Below are 19,113 nucleotides of genomic sequence, written 5' to 3' on the forward strand. Positions count from 1 at the left end.
GCTGCACAGCGATGGGTCGGGTCCGGGCATTTTTAGGCAATTCTGAGCAACAAGCAGAAGAATTGGAAGACATTTAAGAATTTAGCAACACAATCTGCCTTTTGCATCAGCTGAGGCTTGAACTCACAACCTCTGAGATTAAGAATCAATTTCTATCTCACTGAGCTAATTAGTCAGTGACAATTCATGTATAGCTTCACAAATTGACTAAGCAGCCGTCCATGCATGGGAAAGCAGATTTCAAACCACTGTAAAAAATAAAAAATATCGAAACAAAAATCTGAAAATACACATATTGCATCTAGACAGCATGGAGCTGTTGGTAATTTGTTTGTAACAATGATTGTTTTGCTCCATAAGTGAAAAACTGATGTTTAAAATTGCCATTTTTGCATTAACTCCAATTGTTCACATTAGAGCAAAATTCAAAATGCTGTCAAAAATTCAGTTTTTGAGATAAAATTCTGAAATTTGCCAAACATCATCTACCATGACTCTAGAATTTTGTCATTTTTTTCATGAACATTGAAAATGTATTTAGCAAGAATTTGCATGTATGTGTTTACAGTACCGTTTACAGTCAAACATTTTGGTGCACTGTAGGCTCAATTTTTGATAAATCAAAAATCTGAGAAACATAGTTTGTGTAGGACAGTCTGAAGATGCTCTGTAGCAAGTTTGGTGTCAATTGAGCAAAAATTGTGGGAGGAGATAGGTTTAAGAAGTTTTACAGTTTTTGAAAAAAACAGAGTGATGAACTTCATAATTTTTAATAGGTTTAAATGTACAAAAGTTTCTTCAGTATTGGGGCTACAGTTTGATGAAAGTTGTGAAGTTGTAGCACGTATGGTTGATTTGTTATGAATTTTCAAAGTTTTGAACTTTAGACGCTTGCTGTAGCGCCACCATCAGGACTATTGGCTTGAGTTTACAGCTGAGGATATCTGGCATGAGACTGGACCTTTGTGCAAAGTTTGGTGAGTTTTCACCCATGGGAAGTATGATTTCCTCGGAAGACGAAAGAAGAAGAAGAAGAAGAAGAAGAAGAAGAAGAAGAAGAAGAAGACCTAGGATTACAATTGTGTCCTGGCAGCTTAGCTGCCCGGACCCTAATAAGTCTTTAAAATATTATTTTTTTCGCATAATACCCCTACACAGCAACTGCACGTTATCTTTTTATTCATTTTCTATTTTACTGTATTTTATTTGCATTGTTTGTATGTGTATACAAATCAAACATACATTTTAAAGGAAGGATGTCAGATAAAGGCAAACTTGGATTTCTTTTACACATCAAAGTACAATTTGTGAAATTGTCGTAAGCTGCAGCTGCTCCTGTCCTGTAAGTGTGATACTATATGTCGTTTTCAGCAAAAAAAAAAAAAAAAACAGGTGTGTAATCTGATTCAAAATTTTATTTAATGGTAATGTTTTTTGGACAGTTTTTGGTTTATCCAGGTAAAGCACACAACTTAAGTTCAAAATAATATTTTATTGATAATAAAAACAAGCAAGCAGATTTCAGGCGCCATTCTTAATTACTACATTCAAGTATAAAATCACCTTCATAGTTCACATGCATTTCCCTTAATATCCTTGAGACTGATTGCATCCATTGCATTTGCAACATGAAACAAAACTTGAGCATTTTGCAATAAATTAACTACAATAATGTGCTGTAATTCATAAATTGACACTTTAAACAAAATGAAAAAAAAAACAAAAAACTACAGCATCTAAGATTGAGTTCCTTGTTGCCCTTTCTCACTTCAACATTACATAAAGACAACATGTCTTCAGGCCCATATTTAGCACTGTGTTGGTTTGGCATCAGATCAATTTAAAATGAGTGACGTGTGACAACAGCAGTAAAAAAAAAACCAAAAAAAAACACAGGACAAAGTGTCTACAGCAACACCAGCAACTTTGCGAGGCTGTCAAGGTCATTGTAAAGGAGGCCAATTGTGAGAATCACTAAAATTAATTATTGCTACTTTTTTGGCACCTTCCAGCTCACACGTTTACAGTAGACCATACAGAGTACTGATACACTACTAGTGGCCAAAAACTGCACAGGGTACCTTTAACAGAAAGCATGTGACATAGAAATTTACCAAATGTTATAAGATGATACTAAGATGCATTATGGAAATTGTAGGAACCAGTGTTTCTGGATCTTGACCTGCCAACTTCTTCAATTATGACCATTCAGTTTTAACTGAACCATTCAGTTTTGGAGTTTTCACAACTTCACCAGCTTCTGTATTAGTAAAATCCCCTGCAAGATTTTAAGTATTATCACCAGAGTTATGGGAACCTGAATATCTGAACCAAATTTCATTGACGAGATATTTCACTCTCAACCAAAGCTGTGGACCAACTTGACTTGGTATCTAGAGCCAAGCTGCCAGCACAGCCAAAAACTCTTTGAAAAAACCAACAACAAAAAAACAACAACAATAACAAAATGAAAGAAAATGTTAAATTTCTCCCATTTACCATTTTATTGTCTCTTTTTTCCCTTTGAAACATTCTCCATAGGAGGAGATGAGAAAAAAAGTAGAAAGAAGAGGAAAAGGACAATTTTTTTTCAGTCCGAGGAGCCTCTGTTAATTTTATTTGAACTAAAGCAGTCACCCACTTGTAATTATGAAACGTTTCATGGAATGCAAAGTCAGCGGGATCTTATTACAACTAAACCAATCAAATGGCACTTAGTTTATCATGAAGGAACAAGAAAAGAAGAAAAACAGCAGAACAGAAGAATTGCGGGTGAAAGTTTCACATTCACAAACCAAATATGAAAAGTTTCTCGATAATGTTTCCCTTTTAACTGCTTTGCTCCAAATTGGCTGTGACCTTTCTCAATGAAAGTCAGATGACCGAAACCAAAGAAGGCTCTGCAGGTAAATGACTTTCAGAATGTCTGTCATAAAACTTAATTTCAAAGTTGTGACTACCTTGTGACTGCAGCTTAACATGTAACACAATCTGGGAAGTACAGCACTGGATACACAACACAACTGCTTTATGTGGAGTGAATCCCAATCTTTGACAGCATACCAACAGTATGCGGCTGTATGGAGCCCAGGGGTGGCTATTGTGTCACTACTGCACTGTAATCAAGGTTTTGGAATTTGTGCGCATGACAAGCTTCTGTGGGTGCAGAAGTGAGTGAGTGGAAAAAACTTTTTAAGTATAGGGCTGGCATTGTTCTACTTTTTCATTGTCATCAAATCCCATTAAAGACCAAAATGAGCAATGTGTTAGTGCGTCTCTCAGTACTTTCTGACTTCCTGTCTGTAGCTGCAGTTCCAACTACAGAGAAAACTCCTCACAGGTATATAGCTTCATATATAAAAAGAGTCTCAGAAATGTCCTTAAATGGCTGCTCACTGTATTTTTTATCAAGGAGACAGGAGGAGTTTATTAGGGACTGTTTTCAGCAGCAAATCAGTCCACATTTGGTGCTCTAGTGAGTATTGGTGTGTGTACTACAGTGTGTGTGTTCATGGTTATGCAGCAACATGTTACCCAGTGCAACAGTGTGGCTCTCTGATGTGTTTTTAATAGTTTTTTGGACAACAATGGAGCTCTATAGCACAGAGGAAGAAGATATATCAGGCTTTGATATATACTCTACTTATTAGTAGGCTGAACTCATAGTTTATTTTGGTTTTTTCGTGGGATTTTGTTGACAAGAAAAAAATATATAGAATATATACATAGATTATCACCAGACTTATATTCTAAGTCGGTTCATGCAGCTGGAATAGCTGCACCCAATGAAAACAGGCTGTAGGAGCATTTTTTCTTACAACCTGCAGCTGATTCACAACTGAGTCAGTATTGATCCTTATTATCTCTTCACGCAGGCACTAGCAGTGGGGCCCATTACCCTTCTTTATGTCACTGTTGACATGCTTCAAATCATAAATGCTTTTTATGGAATTAATTCTATTCATCATGCCTCCGAGGAGGCTGATATTTTCATAATTGGTTCAGATAAATTTCAAATTTATGTGCACAAAATAATAAGATAAGACGCCAGGAATGAACCAAAATGAGGTATATCTTGCGTTCACACAGTTCCTCCTCATGCCTTTTGATTTAGTTACAGGTAAATGTTGAGATTGCCTTTAAGTTTGGTTCCTGCAGCCACCGGCTTCATACAGACCAGCTATAAAAACAAGCATACCACAGTATCAGCCTCTGATTTGCAGAGGCTGGGATATGTTCATCATAATCGTCATCATTATCATCATTTCCGGATGATTCTTCCAGCTGTGGTGAGCTAAACATCTCCAGCTCCTTATCCTCACCAGACAAAAGTCAGATGCTGTCGTAGTCTGACTCCCTCCTGTTGGACTCAGCCATCCACTCGACCAAAAAGAAAGTCACGGAGCCCAGAAAACCCACAACGACCAGGATGAGCAGCTGCCAGTGCAGCAACAGGTAGTTACTGTAGAAGAAAGCCAAGGCAGCCATGATGGACTGCAGAGAAAGTAAAACATGTTATAATAAAATTGGAGAACTGAATGAATGATACATTTATACTCAATATCTTCTTCCACATTTTCCATTCCATATTTTAACTTATTCATGTTATCGCCACAGTGCGCTGCGTCTAAAACTCACCTGTATGAACTTGAAGACAGCGAAGGCGGGGGCGCTGTTGTCACGGAACATGAAGCCGATAATGCTGAGAAGCTGAGTGTTGAAACAGCTGTCACCCAAACCAAGAAGGAAACTGCAGAGCAATGCCACGCCGACACTAAGCCACACAAAACACACAAACAGCAACATTTAAATAATGTCCAACATCATGTTATCAAGTCATGAATGAACAGGTTCAGGAAATTCAGAATAAGCAGGTCTTATTGTGTGTCAAACTAAATCTGGATTGAGCAGTTTCTCATAAAGCCAACTCAGACCTAGTAAAATTAAATTAAGTCAAGTCTGGCTTAAGAGCTGCTTGATCCTGACTCTGAAACGCAGACCTGAGACATCACGCATGGATCAATCAATTTACAAAAAAGAAAAGACACGTAAAGACAAATGTATGATGCTCAGCAGCAGCACATGCTAAACTTAAGAGGAAAACAAAACCACAGCAATAAACAAAGCAAAGAGAACTTTTGGCAGCACTGAGCTCACTCTTTGGCACAAGTACAGATGAACTCAACACTTGGAACTCCTCTTTTAGCTATTGTCTTTGCATGGTAAGTGCTGAAAATGAATGTACAAGATGTACAGGATGAAACATTTCAAATTTGAGGCATTGTTTAAGACTCAAACTCTCGACCATTCATTTTATAGCAAGAACATACTACTTGGTTTGTACAAGTGACAGAACAGCCTCCACATGATGAAATTACTGTTAAAATACCTTTAGATTTATTGTCAGCCCCTTTTTTGTATCTTTAATAAACAGATTACTGGGTGTCTGTTTCTTTAACTACCAGCATCGACAATGAGGCTGCTATTGTTTTCACTTTGTGAATCATCATGTCAGTTAGGTGTGTCTGAGCCTTAAAGGGGAACTAACCCCATTTTCAAAATTCATACTTGTCTTTCCTATGGTCTAAGACAGGGCAAAATATGTTAGTAAACATGAACAACTCTCTCCTAAATCAACTAGAGTGCTAAAACTAACTTGTGATGACATGAAGTATAAAGTCTTGAGCTCCTTCATAGACAATGAATGGTAAGAGATGTTGTTGATGACATTGAGAGCACTCATGGGAACGTTCTGAGTATACGGAAACATTTTCTGTTTCAGAGCTGAGAACACAACAATAAAGTAAAGCTAATTTGGGTATAAAAGAAAACAAACATACAGTGGGTCCACAAAATCAGGCTCCAATTTATTGTCTATGGGGCAGCTCCAGACTCTACACTTGACGGCATCACAAGTTTGAGACTTACTTCTCTGGGACTGGAAATAACATAATAGAATTCTTAATTTAGGTGAGTAATCTGAGCTGACTCATGCTCACAGTGCAGCAGAAAAGAGGAACTTTAAAAACGCAGTATTTCAATGTGACAGACGGTAACACTGGTTCATACTGAAAACTGGCCTGATCACGACCAGTGTGTTCTGGAGGGGTACGTTTCTACAAGTCAGACCTATTTAAACTTATTTGTGGAACAGAATTTCTAATCTTGTTTCAGACCTCTGAATCTGCACCCACATGTCAAAACTGTTCAGTGATTCAAATAATAACTCGAAATAATCCTGAATTACAGAGGAGAGCCTGGTTTAACTGATCATCTGTTTTAATGAACTACTCAGGTCTGAACAGAGCCCCTCGCTGTGGTCTTTGTACCTGGGGGTAATGTAGGCCTGCAGATCTGTCCCTGCCTCCGGTGCAATTGGAGCATCGCTGGCAATGTTCAGGAAGATCAAGTAAAAGGCGACATAGTGTGTGATGAGCCCCAGCAGTACCACTGGATTCCTCCCAAACCGGCTGCACTTGTTCAGCATCCCAAACACACCCCCTCCTGGCAGGACAGAGAGGAGAGAAGAAGGAAATAAATGATATGCTGCCTCGTGATATTCTTCTTTGTTCTCTTTGCAGTGCTTTCATGTGACAAACTGCATCTGAACCAGTGCTATAGAGTAGCTAAGTACAATTACTTATGCACTGTACTTGAATACAAATTTGGGGTACTTTACTTAAGTGTTTCTATTTTATACAACTTAATACTTCCACTCCACTACATCTCAGAGGGAAACAGTTGAAAAGGGGACGCAGAGGACTCACCTAAGATCTCGCCTACACCGATGCAGATGCCAGAGATGCCAATTAAACTCTTTGCATCATGGCCGAACCGAGTCATGGCTCCGATACACGTCCCATACACCCCACTGTAGAAAGTGAGCTCCAGGCCTGCCAGAGCAGACAGAGCAGACTGCATGAATACAGATTCATTGGTTACATTCTCCACACCTGAACACATCTTACTCTCATCTCACCCACCTGTGTATCCTGTGGAGAAGCTCAGCAGCAGCATCTCTTTAGTGCAAAACATTTTACATGCTTTCACTAAACAAAAAAAAGAAGAAGAAGAAGAAGGCAGATTTTAACATGTGTTACACTTAGGGTAAAAGCTCATGAAGTGGAGGTTGTATTATGAAGAAAATACCAAAAGCATCCAAAGCTTGTGATGAGAGGCCTGGGCGAGGTGAGCTGTGAAGAAGAGAATGAAAGCTGATAAGACATTGTGACACAACTGCATGGATCTTTTTGTCTTGAAGCTCTCTGTCCTTTGACCTTTCACAGCCTCATATTTTCTCTTGGACACTTTCACCTTCCAGCTCATCCCTAAACTGGACTTGGTTGTCATGGCGACTGTATCACAGCAGTTTCAAAGAGAAATGTAGAAAAGACAACAAAGGATAGCATTTACAGTTAAAGGGCACCTGCCTCGTCCTGTTACACTAAGAAAAAAAATGCATCCCTGCTCCTGGTGGGACGACCCACACTCCCATCTGTTTTAAAAAAAAAAAATTTAAAAATCCAGGGCATTTCCAGGGTCTTTTGGTGAAGTCTTGTTAAATAATGTTTAAAAAAAGGTTATTTGATGCTGACATGCCGACGATCCCAGAAAAGAGGCTCAAACAAAGGCACTGCCATCCTGGGCCCCTTAACAACAGCTCAACAGTGGTGATGCAATAAATATCTCTAATCAATGGTCAGTTCCAGGGTCCCTGCACCGTGAATTATTTAGCAATCCCTCACAGCTTAGCAATAATATACCCTGAATTCCAACAATTGAGAGCCGCTGACCCAAATGATACAGGAGACGTTCCCCTTCACAGCACATTTTACTCAGCAGGGATGCTCTTCAGCAGACTTAAAGTTGTGGGATCTATCTCACTGATTCAGAGATGCAGTATCGAGGCGATGTACTGTTTGCAGTGCACAGCCTGCACCATCAGAGGTCAATCTCTTCTGGTGGAACAGCAGCTGAGCTGGCAAACATGGCGACTGTATGTGGTGGGCTAACGTTACACACAGAAAGAGACTGCAGGAAAAAACAGCATATTATTTCGACCTGCCCAGAGCTGGTGATTGTTGGAACACTGGATCAACTAATTAAATGACTAACAAGACTAACTGAGACAGTTTTGGAAAGTTTCATATTGTTTTTGTCGAAAAAGGAAATTAAGCTGGTATGATGAGTACTACGATTGAAGTCAACCTTGTCCCTGACCTCAGATAAAAGTTTATTTGTGCTGGCTTTAAAGTTTAAACAGAATCTTACCTTATCGTAATTTTGTTGTATAATAAATATAATAAGGACAACTCATTGTACTCTCCAGGACAGTCTGATGACTTTTTTTTCATTTTCCAGGACTTTTCCATGACTCATAAGTGACATACAGTAACAGAATTCCAGATTTCCAAGCCTTATGTGAATCCTGATAACACTCACCTAGCTGTGGAGCAGCTCTCTGACGATTCAGCCTGCATCAGCGACTCTGACACCTCAGAGGAAGCAGCAGGTTCAGGGTCAGGCTTCCGGATCAGAAAGAAGAGGAAGCAACCCACCAGACTAATCACCGTGAGAGAGATGAACACTGTCTGGCGGTCCTTGTCTAAGACACACAACATGAGTCACATGCTTAAAATGAAACTTCTTATGAGAAGTCTGCATGGGAACTATGAATAGCAATAAATAAATATGGAGGCAGCCATTGCTTCCTACCTGTTATGTGAACGTGTCCATGCCAGGCACAGTATATGTATAGATTTCCAAAGAATAAGCTACAAAGAGAGATGAGGGATGCATTCAAAACTCAAGCTGTACACCAAATAACACAGTTATTCAGTAAAACTAGATTCAGGCACATGTTGGCAAAAAGGGTCACCTGAACTGCAGCAGCGCCCAAAATATGCCACTATTTCTTCCAATGGTGTGATCAGTGGAGTTTATGGCAAGCACATTTCCCTGAGCCGTCCACAGGACTGAAACGTACACACAAAAAAATCATAAGACATAAACATGAAGAAGACGTGTTCTCTATTTACAAATGATCATTAGATGATGACTCTTTACCTGCTGCTGCTATTCCAACCAACACAGACGCTGTATAGAAGCTCCATGTGTACGGGTAAATGAACATAGCGATGTAGCCGCTGTACAAATGAACATCAAGACACATTAGGAGTCTGGATTTGCATGAAAAAGAAGGAGCAGGGGTTGTGTTAGTCAGTGTGGGTTTACCTGTACAATAGCCCACTGAAGAACATTGATAGCTGTGGCCCAATGACAGTCACCACTGAGGGGGCAATCAGGTTGGATGCAGAGAAAACTCCATAGATGATGGCCATGCTAAAAGTAACAGACAACAGGACAGTTAATGCGTATTGTAAAGGACAACGCGTGGACAGTCCTGCACATGGACAAAATGCAGAAGAGAAGATACTTTGTGATTTAGACAAAGACTGATGCTTTTTTGGAGGGTCTTCTCCCTTGTGCTTTCAAAGATTTCCCTTGCGTAAGTGGCAAGATTAAGGTCATGTATGATGTTTCCTGGAACCCTGAGAGACTAATGGCAACTAAATCAGAGTAGACGTTCCCTAAAATGATTTACCGAAGATTTAATTATCCTTCAAGGATTTCTGAGTGTGACAGATTTGATTATAGAATGTGCCACCAGGTCTGTATTGATGCTGGGAAAGTCTGACTCTGAACCCAATTAACAGGGAACCAAAACTGAATCCACAGCATGTGGTATTGTCTATCATCTGCTCAGACACTGTGTACAAGGGACATAATCTACAAACCTTGTGTATCCGCTCCCGTGGAATTCAGTGTGATTAAAGCTCTTGATAACAGTTTGCTGTAAAGAAAAATAAAGACAAAGGACAGTATAAGACTTCAGACTGAAATATAATGGAATCAATCTGCAATGTGCACCAGCAAATTCCAACTTACTCCTATGTTGCCGCATGTTTGAAAAGCAGTGAACATAAACATAAAGCCGAAGCCCAGGATGATGATGTTTAACAGCCTCTTCCCCTCTGGAGTCATTTTGCAGATGTTTGTTTGCAAAGTGCTTGAGGAATGAAGCTACTGGAGTGAACAACACATCTTAAAATAGAAGAAGAGAAGAAGAAATCAGAACAAGCAACATTAATGGACTCATTGCAACACATGAAAAAAGCTTATCATTATTATTATTATTAGTAGTAGTAGTAGTAGTAGTACTAGTATTATACCAAACCTCATTCAAAAACCTGGTGTTTTATCACAAATACATAAGCACAAGTGTCAAGACATAAATGCTTAGAACAGCCTAGAAATTACTTTCTCACCAAGAGATAGACTTAAAGGAAGTATCGATTGGTTAGTGAGATGTATGCCGAATTGTAACGTGGATTGTTTGCATTACCACGGCACCTAAGTGTGTGTGTTTTATCAAACTTTATGTCTGACAATAAGCAACGGAGATTTTAACTCAAAAGATTTTTAAGAGGTTTGTCTCAGTGTTTATTTCTTAAACCGAGACGAGGATCAAGACAACAGTGTCTTTTCTTGTGTCCAACGTCAAGCACAAGACATAACTGAAATGTTTGACACAGAAAACAACTTACCAACAACGCTGAAGCTGTTTAGCTAACCTCTCTGGCTGCTCCTCTTTGTCCAGACTCAGAGTGTTATTAGTAACATAGTTAGTCCTTTGTGGAAGTCCCGATATCCTTCACCGTGAGGTTTCTAAACTAACTTTGGCAAGTTGGTTCCCGTCGTGTAAAACAGATTAAGGGGAATACTTTCACCGGTAAACAGGACTTGCCCGAAACTAGAAAGCACAGTCATGTGAATGAATCAGCTGACTGTGGTGCGCTAACTAGCTAACTGCGCTTTAGCATTGAATCGTCGATGTACATACGTTCGATTCAGAGAGAGTACGCCGTCAGTGAGTCGGCTTACACCAATCCCGTTCTTGTTTCATTTGTTTTAAGAAAATGGATTCTACTTCCGGTGAGTTGTTTCGCAATTATTCTTCATATAAAGCAAGACGTGTATATACATAACTAATTGTCAACCACGTTGGTTCATAACCTGACAAATGAACTAAATATTTTCATGTTTTACAAAATACGCGTTTCATCTTTTGAAGTAACACTACAGCTACCAAGCGAGTAAAACTACTTCCGGTTTGACCAATTAAAAAAAATAAAAATAAACATATTGCTATGTGAGGAATACGTACCAAAGAATAGTTCCCAGAAAAATAGTTGTTGTATTTTGCTCGATGATAGTGGCGGAACGTGACTACGTGCATTAACATTTACCTTCTACAAAACACACAACCCTTGCATTGCATTTAGATATATTAATATTGTAATTTTTTTTTTTTTTTGTAATTTTCTTCTCTACATAAATATCTCTAAATTTTTGGAATACTTTCTATTATTATTAATTTTATGTTCTCTTAATACGTGTATGTTACGCACCAATACTCCAAAGCAAACTCCGTGTGTGAAATCCTACTTACTAAAGTACAATTTTGAGGTACTTGAACTTTACTTGTATTTCCATTTTATGCCACTTCATATTTCTACGCCACTACATCTCAGCAGTAAATATTGTACTTTTTACTCCACTACATCTCACAGCCTTATTCACTTTTCAAATAGGTTTTTCATTTCCTTCCGGTCTTGTGAAACCCATGTATTTCCAGATGTGTTAATATTAAATACGTGCGATATACTGAAGGATGACGTGTTCCTTTATGTATCAAGAATATTCTACTTAAACCTTGGTTCTTCAACAGGGGGTCCGTGATCCCTAGAGGGTCCTCAGTTATTATAAGGGGGGCCCCAAATTTGATAATTTTTGAAAGTTTTTTTTTCTTTTCAAAAATTAAAATGTCTGAAATTACACACTAACATAAATCTAACATATTTTGCCTTATGCAACAAGTAGTCTTTGTTAAAGTTAAGTTTACTCTCACCTACCTGAAAAGCAAATACAGGTCAAGATGGAGGCCGATATGGCCCTCTGCCTGACAACCTCCATCTGCCCAATTTAATACACAGCTCAGTTTTATACAATATGTAATAGGGGGTCCCTGCTTCATCTCTCTTTCAGCTAAGGTGTCCTTGGCCTAGAAGCACTGACAATACAATTTAAAAAACCCTCTTGGACTAGCTGGAAAATGCATCGTCACTTCGTCCTGTGTTCAACAGGGCTGTTTTTCTGACGACATGATAAGTTGACTTTTTAGAAATATGTGGTTCTCACAGGACAGTGATACACAAACATATGTTGATCTTATAGAATATGATGCATTGCTGAAGTTTAAACCCAACTTTATATAAATGAGCTTAAATGAGCACAACCTTAAACATCTACAGCAGTTAAAAGCAACATACACTTTAATGCAGCTGTAATATTAATCCAAAAACTGCACATATGATAGTAAAACACTGACAGGGAACATTTTACTGCACAATCAATACTTTCACTGTTCATACTTGAACATTTCCTTGATAATACTTCTACTCAGCTAAGGTTTTGAATGCAGGACTTGCAAGAGTATTTTAAGTGTGGTAATCATATTTTTGATGAAGGATCTGAATATTTCTTACACCAATACTTATACATCTGATTTTGAAGCATGTAATTGCCATGTACAACTTTATGCAGTAAATATACACCCCTGAGCGATAAAAGAAGAGACCATTATAGACAAAACACCAAATCTTTAATGAAAGTCACATTTTTCATCCATGACCATTATGGGGGGAAAAAAACCATTTCATCTTACAAAGGGTGAGACTGCAGCAACCGTACCACTGGTAGTCACAGGAGCATTCTGGAGAATACTGGATACATCCAAGCACTCAGCAGAGCAACACGCCACCTTAACAGCTAACCAGCAATACTCAACTGCTACACAACTGCGCCTAGTGCACAAAACAAACATACAAGCAGGATTAGGATCAAAAATTAAAAGAAAAACAAAAAATACTTTTTCCAGAGTCCAGTACATGTCCTGTAAGATTTGGGGGGAGAGAAAAAAAAAAAAAAAAAAAAAAAAAAAAGATTTAAGGTGATGAGCTTAGACCGTAGATCTGTGTGACCTTTTACTGACCGCAAACAGTCCTTTACTTGACACTTTAGATTACCTGTCATTTTACTGTCTATGCAATTACATTTAACACATTTATTACAGGAGTTAAAATCATCTGCTGTCCTCTCTGACAAAGACACCCTGAGCTGCAGAAATTCAAGATCATAAGGAACCAGGTAACCTCATTGTTTTTCGGGGATCACTTCAGTTAAATGAAATATTTGCGCTGATAAGAAAACGTAGGTGTGTATTAGTTCCTTTTAGATTTATCCCTTGTTGAACAAGAAACTATCCCGACTGTGCGCTGACACCACGCCTCTGTGTCAAAGACAAGTTAATGAGTTAGCCACCTAACTTTGGGCTTAACTCTGGCTTTCTGGCATCACAAAGCTGGCTCATTCACCACAACAGATCACCATGGCTAACACCAGAAAATAAATCTACACTTCCGCAGGATCTTGACATGGATGAAAGCATTACATTTCCTATAAAGGCAGAAGTATTAACATAACCTTGATGAAACGATTTAGATCAGAAATAATTAAACTGATTAGTGATTGAAAGAAATTAAAAGCAGCAACTACTTGGATAAATGTTTTTCTTTTAAGTAGGCAAACACTTTGTAGACTAAACAACTAATCTAGAAAATGGTCAACAGATAATGAAAGTAATAGTCAGTTGCAGCCACAATAATTAAACCAAAGGATTATTCTACTGATTACCATTTATCTACATGAACAGCTAAAAACTTGGCCTGTGATTATTCAGTCTGTCTATTTCTGTCTCATCACTGGATTGAGTCAGCCAGTGACCACATTTCTGTCAAAGGTGATCCAGGATCAATGTGAGGTGTTTTTTTTAAAAAAAAAAGGAAAGTCAAAGAAAGCTGGACTGCAGACTAGCTTCTTCAGAGGGGCAACTGGTACAAACTTAACTGTATTATCCTGTGTCATCATTACAAAACCATGTCAGAACAGTACGGCCTCTTCACACTGAATCAGATTTTTAAAATCATTTTAAAAAAAAAAGAAAAAGAAAAAAAGAATCACATCACATCAATGAAATGACAAAGCCTTTTGTGGCCAAATGAATGAAACAAACCAAAGCGTGGAAGACACAATAATAACCTTTTACAGCACAACACTGTTGCTTGCGCTGGATTCCGTCTTGGACTTGAAGCTTCCAGTCTTCACCTGAAAACTGTCAGAAGAGCAGTAGTTAGGATACAGAACACAAAGTCAACAAGGACCCGCTAGACCAATAATCACACGTTGTTTTTATTAAATCTGATATCAATCAGTTGTGCATATTCAATGTGATGTGATGTGATTTGACTACAAATTTATAAAAACTTTACTGATTGAATCCAGGAAGCATTCGACCTGCATATAAATATAACTTTTAGTTCAACTGAAAGTAATTATGATTATCTACATCATTAAAAGCCTCCCAATAATTCCTCTATGCACCCATATCCTAATTTCATCCTATGGCCAATATCTTCGGAGACATTTCTGTACACACCTGCTATTTTTTCCCATGGTTACTTTCAGACATGCACGGCTCCCCGTTTTGCTTTTATCGAAAGTATTACTTGTGCATTAAATGCCTTATTGGACAGCCAACAAGTAAAGAGATGGCAACCGAGGGTAAACCTGTTACACTGCAGTTCATGGTCAGCACGTTAAACCGCTATCCACCAGGACACCCAGCTCCTTATCAATGCAGTGTTTTTTAAGCTAACATAATGAAAGTAGAGCTGAAACAATTAATGGATCGACTGAAAATTAATTGTCGACTATTCTATTTATTGATACATCTTTTTAGTCATTTTAGGCAGAAATGTATTCTCTGGAATCCTCTTAAATATGAGGGTTTGACACTTTATCTTTTTCGTACTGTAAATTTAATGTGTTTGAGTTTTGGGCTGCTGGTCAGGTGAAACAAGACATTTACAAAGACATCTGGGCACTTGGGATGGGCATGTTCAATATTTTCTAGGATAACAGAGACTATAGAATAATAATCAGTGGATTAATCGATAACAATAATCGTTAATGGCTGCAGCTCTCGTCACAAGCTCAAGTTTCACTACAAGATTTGGAGAAAGAAAATGAATAACTATGCAGCTCAATTAATCACTAACCTACAGGAAGCACTTCACATGGTTAAAAAGATGAATGCTGGTGGACTGTGACCAAAATTACTAAATAGCTTTTTAAGGTTGGTGTGTTCAGGGAACTCCTACACGTTATACATAAAATAAGAGGCTGCATAAAGCTAAATGTTGCAGGACACTAAAGCCTCCTTTCTTATTATGACCTTCTTATTCACGTACAGTTTCCTTTATTATTCTTTGATTGGACAACTATGGTATTGAAAATGTGAAACAAAAAATAGAAGTTAGAAAATGGCATTGAACAAACTGACATTGGAGGAGAGTTGGACAAACCTCAGTGTCCCTCAAGTACCGACGTCCTCCGAATGGGGACGAGACCTGGGGGACAGTTTTATGTCCGCTGGCAGACATAGACGTACCTCAACACCAAACCCCAACACTGACTGTCTCCACCCTGCTGCACAGAAACCCTCGCCAGCAGCAGACGGCCTGTGGGCAGCTCAACACATACCTTCTAACTGCTCATACTGCCTCAGCTCAGCTCAAACTCCGCTTTAGCAAACAGGATGCCGCAGCTTGGGAAGGAGAAAATTCCAGATTTGGTTTACCATCAGAACTGTTCTTAAAAAACACTTCGCTTAGTATTCAGTGAAAATTATGAGCACTGTGTGTGACAGAAATTGTGGTTATGAATTCAACAACTTATGTTGCTGATCAAGATCTCAGGAAAAAAAAAAAAAAAAAAAAAAAAATCGCCCTCGTCGATGCATCTTTACCAGGGCAAAAATTGTTTGTTTTTGAGCAACTGCTATAATTTCACTTTTTTTGTTTTAAGAGCTGATTAATCTAGATCTAGAATGTAAAGTCTACCTATTGAATTTGCTGCTCAAGTGGCTTACCGTCAACAGAAAACTTTGAACTGTTCTGTCTTCCACTCTGGCACTAATAACTTCAAAAAAGCCACTGAAAACAAAGCAGTAACCAAATGAATCTCTTACTGCCTGTGCAACTGCAACATCTTGTCAAAACTCACCTTATGCTGAGCTCTATGGGGATTCCCCTCCATTTTCTGCTGCGGACTTAGGCTGGCTTTTAGATCTCGATCTGGACCCTCTTTTAGAGGACGGGGTGCGGCTTCTTGACCTGGACTTGGACTTGGACTTGGACTTGGACTGGGACCTGGATCTAGATCTGGAACGAGACTGGGATTTGGCCTTAGCCTTCTTGTTCCTGGGAGAGTGAGACTTGGATCTGGAGTAGGACCGGGACCTGGATCTGCTGTAGCGGGATCGGCTTCTGGAACGAGAGCGGCTCCTGCTGCGGGACCTGCTGCGTCTTCTGTGTCTTGGGCTGGGGGAAGAGCTGGATACATTCAGTGGGTTGAGTTATCATCTACCATGTGAAAACAGTTGTCACTGAACTCAGTAAAATGTAACCTGTGCTCCTGAAAGGAACTAAAGTGATACAGAAGAGATATTAAATAGACTCAATTTGAGTTTGATGGCCTTTTCATTACGAGATTAAACAGACGTATTAGATGGCATTAACATCCTGAAGAACACCAACTGAAAATATCTTGTTTTTCAAGATGTCTCCAGTTGTGGCTGCTTATCTCAAACACCAAGAGACTCAAACATTATTACATAACTGAAATAAGAGATCTGTTGTTCAGTTACGGGTAAGCATGTGCTCCTGGATAAGTCGGCATTCAAATGATCCGCCAACATGACGAATACTTAGAGGAAAAAATCTTCAAAGTTGCAGTTGTGTCACTACTCACACCGATCTACAAGGTTAACACTTTGTAAAATCATTTTCATAATTGTTTTTCCTTTATCTTATCTGTGCCGAATAGTTGAGTGGATCTTACTGGTTCACAAAAATACTTAACTTCTGTTTTGTGAGGAATAGTGTAGTGGTTATTAGACAAAGGCCACACTGAACAAATCAGTTCTTCAGTCTGCGTCCATACAACTAAAGGAGCTCTCTAACTAGCTGTTGAATTCGTATTCTTACCTTCTGCTCCGGCGTCCATGGCCGCCGTACCTCCTGGTCGGCCCTCCTCGACGGCCTCCTCCTCCTCCGCCACCACCACCACCGCCGCCGCCGCCGCCGCCACCGTAGTGAGAATCTGGGGGTCTGCCGTACCGGGCCATCTGGACTCGCAGCTCCCGTCCGTCCAGAAGCGCGCCGTCCATGGCGTCCATGGCGTCCTCGGCGTCCCGCTTGTCGTGGAACCGCACAAACGCGAAACCCCTGCTTTCTTTTGTGTAGCGGTCTCGGGGAATGTAGACGTCCCCTACCCGGCCATACTTCTCAAACACCCGTCTGAGGGTCTCGGGCGACGTGCGGTACGTTAAGTTATCCACTTTGAGGGAAGTCATGCCGTCGACGTCTGGCGGAGGCCTACCGTAACTCATGGTGATTAACCTGTGAGGCCTAGCAGCCTTCCTCAAAGCACTTTATATCTCTGCTACGACAAAGCCCACCTGATTGTAAAAGTCCGCACACACGATGGTAGAATTTCGATGGACACGCGTCGCCAATGTAGTATTTGTAGCTGCACAACCGCGAAATAGTGGACTTCTTCCCGCACAACTCCGTCCGCCTCGCAAACAGTGTGGAGACCTTCTTCTACTTAAGAAACTAGCGGCTCCTCTGCATTGTAATTAGCTCACCAGCGCCCCCCTGTGGAAGTACTTTGATTTTATTCTAAAAGTAAAAGAGCCAAACAAGCCAACAAGCAGACGTGGAGGTATTTAGATCCTTCACTTAGAGTAAAGTACTGCTTTTATTTGTGCCTGTGTTCAAGGTTTTCACAGTTTGGTACCTCCAAGGTACATTGGTGGGGACACATATTCAGCCAGAGGGTGTGGGGGTCCTCCCCCTGTAAATTTTAAGTATCAAACACCTCATTCCCTGCATTGTTAGGTTTTATGCACCAGTTTATGGTGGACATGTCTATCTATGTAAAGAAAAACACAAAATTGGGCAATAGGTGACGATTCAAAATATAATGTAATATAATGCTGCAAGACTCTCTGGTATTCTGTATTGCTTCATATAAGCTATTTATTCTCCTAATTAGCTTTTCTCATTTAATGTTATCTACAGCTTGTTCAGCACATATGGAGGCATGATTTATTCTTCCCTCCTCTTTTTGTTTAAACTATTGAACCCTGTCGGCTTGATTTTCTTCAGAAACATGGGGGGAAAAAGATAATAAGAAACTGCAGATTTAGAACATAAAAATTGCATAAATAATGATAACAATAATTAAAAATAAGCTAGGGAAATATGTCCAGAAAATTTAGCAAATTTTCAATGAATTTCGTTTCATTTTTTTTTTTTACTTTTTTGTTTATGCTCATTTTCAGTTAATTTTCTTGTACTTTTTACTATTTTTGCCAATTTTCAGTTTTTTATGTACTTTTTATTTTTTTTGCAAATTTTCAGGTAAATTTCTTGTATTTTTTTGCTTTTTTGCCATTTTTTAGGTAATTTTCGTGTACTTTTTAATAATGTCTTCTCAAGTTGCTCATTGATGTCTTCCCATGTTTTTGACAAAATTCAAGACAATTTCCTCAGGTTTCAAAGGGTTAAGGAAGTGACCTCTTTGAATGAGCATGTTGCTCTAATACTTTACTTTAATAACTCAAATGTCTTTCAGCAAGATTTCTGCTCATTTTCAAAACTTTGTGCATATTAAACCAGATCCCAGGTATCTGTGTTCACCAAAAAGCTGTACACTGCTCTTCAAAAAGAAATGTTGATATTTTCCCCTGTTAGTGGAGTGCTGCCGCCACCACGTGTTTAATAGGCAGTCCTGCACATGATCGGTCAGTCTCTTGTTAGTCACTGTTGTGGCCAGTGCAGGTGCTCGGAGGAGGCTGACCACATT

At 39.2% G+C, this 19,113-nt stretch overlaps 2 protein-coding genes across 4 annotated transcripts; both read right to left on the reverse strand.

Moving 5' to 3' along the window:
* Positions 1-1,472: 1,472 nt before the first annotated feature.
* Positions 1,473-10,946, reverse strand: mfsd11 (major facilitator superfamily domain containing 11). The gene is made up of 14 exons (XM_050070175.1): positions 10,608-10,946; positions 9,949-10,104; positions 9,798-9,853; positions 9,235-9,342; positions 9,067-9,146; positions 8,879-8,975; positions 8,716-8,774; positions 8,443-8,605; positions 7,150-7,193; positions 6,984-7,049; positions 6,768-6,893; positions 6,330-6,504; positions 4,639-4,774; positions 1,473-4,494 (listed from the first exon to the last, which is right to left on the reverse strand). Exons 2-14 carry the CDS (start codon positions 10,042-10,044, stop codon positions 4,333-4,335), a joined length of 1,368 nt encoding a protein of 455 aa, XP_049926132.1. The 5' UTR covers positions 10,045-10,104; positions 10,608-10,946; the 3' UTR covers positions 1,473-4,332.
* Positions 10,947-12,702: 1,756 nt separating this feature from the next.
* Positions 12,703-17,868, reverse strand: srsf2b (serine and arginine rich splicing factor 2b). 3 transcript variants are annotated; one of them, XM_050070185.1, is made up of 3 exons: positions 17,229-17,868; positions 16,246-16,562; positions 12,703-14,293 (listed from the first exon to the last, which is right to left on the reverse strand). In XM_050070185.1, the coding sequence occupies exons 1-2, from the start codon at positions 17,630-17,632 to the stop codon at positions 16,259-16,261; spliced, it is 708 nt and encodes a 235-aa protein (XP_049926142.1). In that variant the 5' UTR covers positions 17,633-17,868; the 3' UTR covers positions 12,703-14,293; positions 16,246-16,258. The 3 variants fall into 3 exon arrangements, with proteins under 3 accessions (XP_049926142.1, XP_049926140.1, XP_049926141.1); XM_050070183.1 differs by having other exon boundaries at positions 16,246-16,574; positions 17,229-17,867; XM_050070184.1 differs by lacking the exon at positions 12,703-14,293 and adding an exon at positions 14,300-15,787 and having other exon boundaries at positions 16,246-16,574.
* Positions 17,869-19,113: the final 1,245 nt, after the last annotated feature.

Source organism: Epinephelus moara, chromosome 18, assembly GCF_006386435.1.
Source record: "Epinephelus moara isolate mb chromosome 18, YSFRI_EMoa_1.0, whole genome shotgun sequence".
In the NCBI taxonomy this organism is placed as follows: domain Eukaryota; kingdom Metazoa; phylum Chordata; class Actinopteri; order Perciformes; family Serranidae; genus Epinephelus; species Epinephelus moara.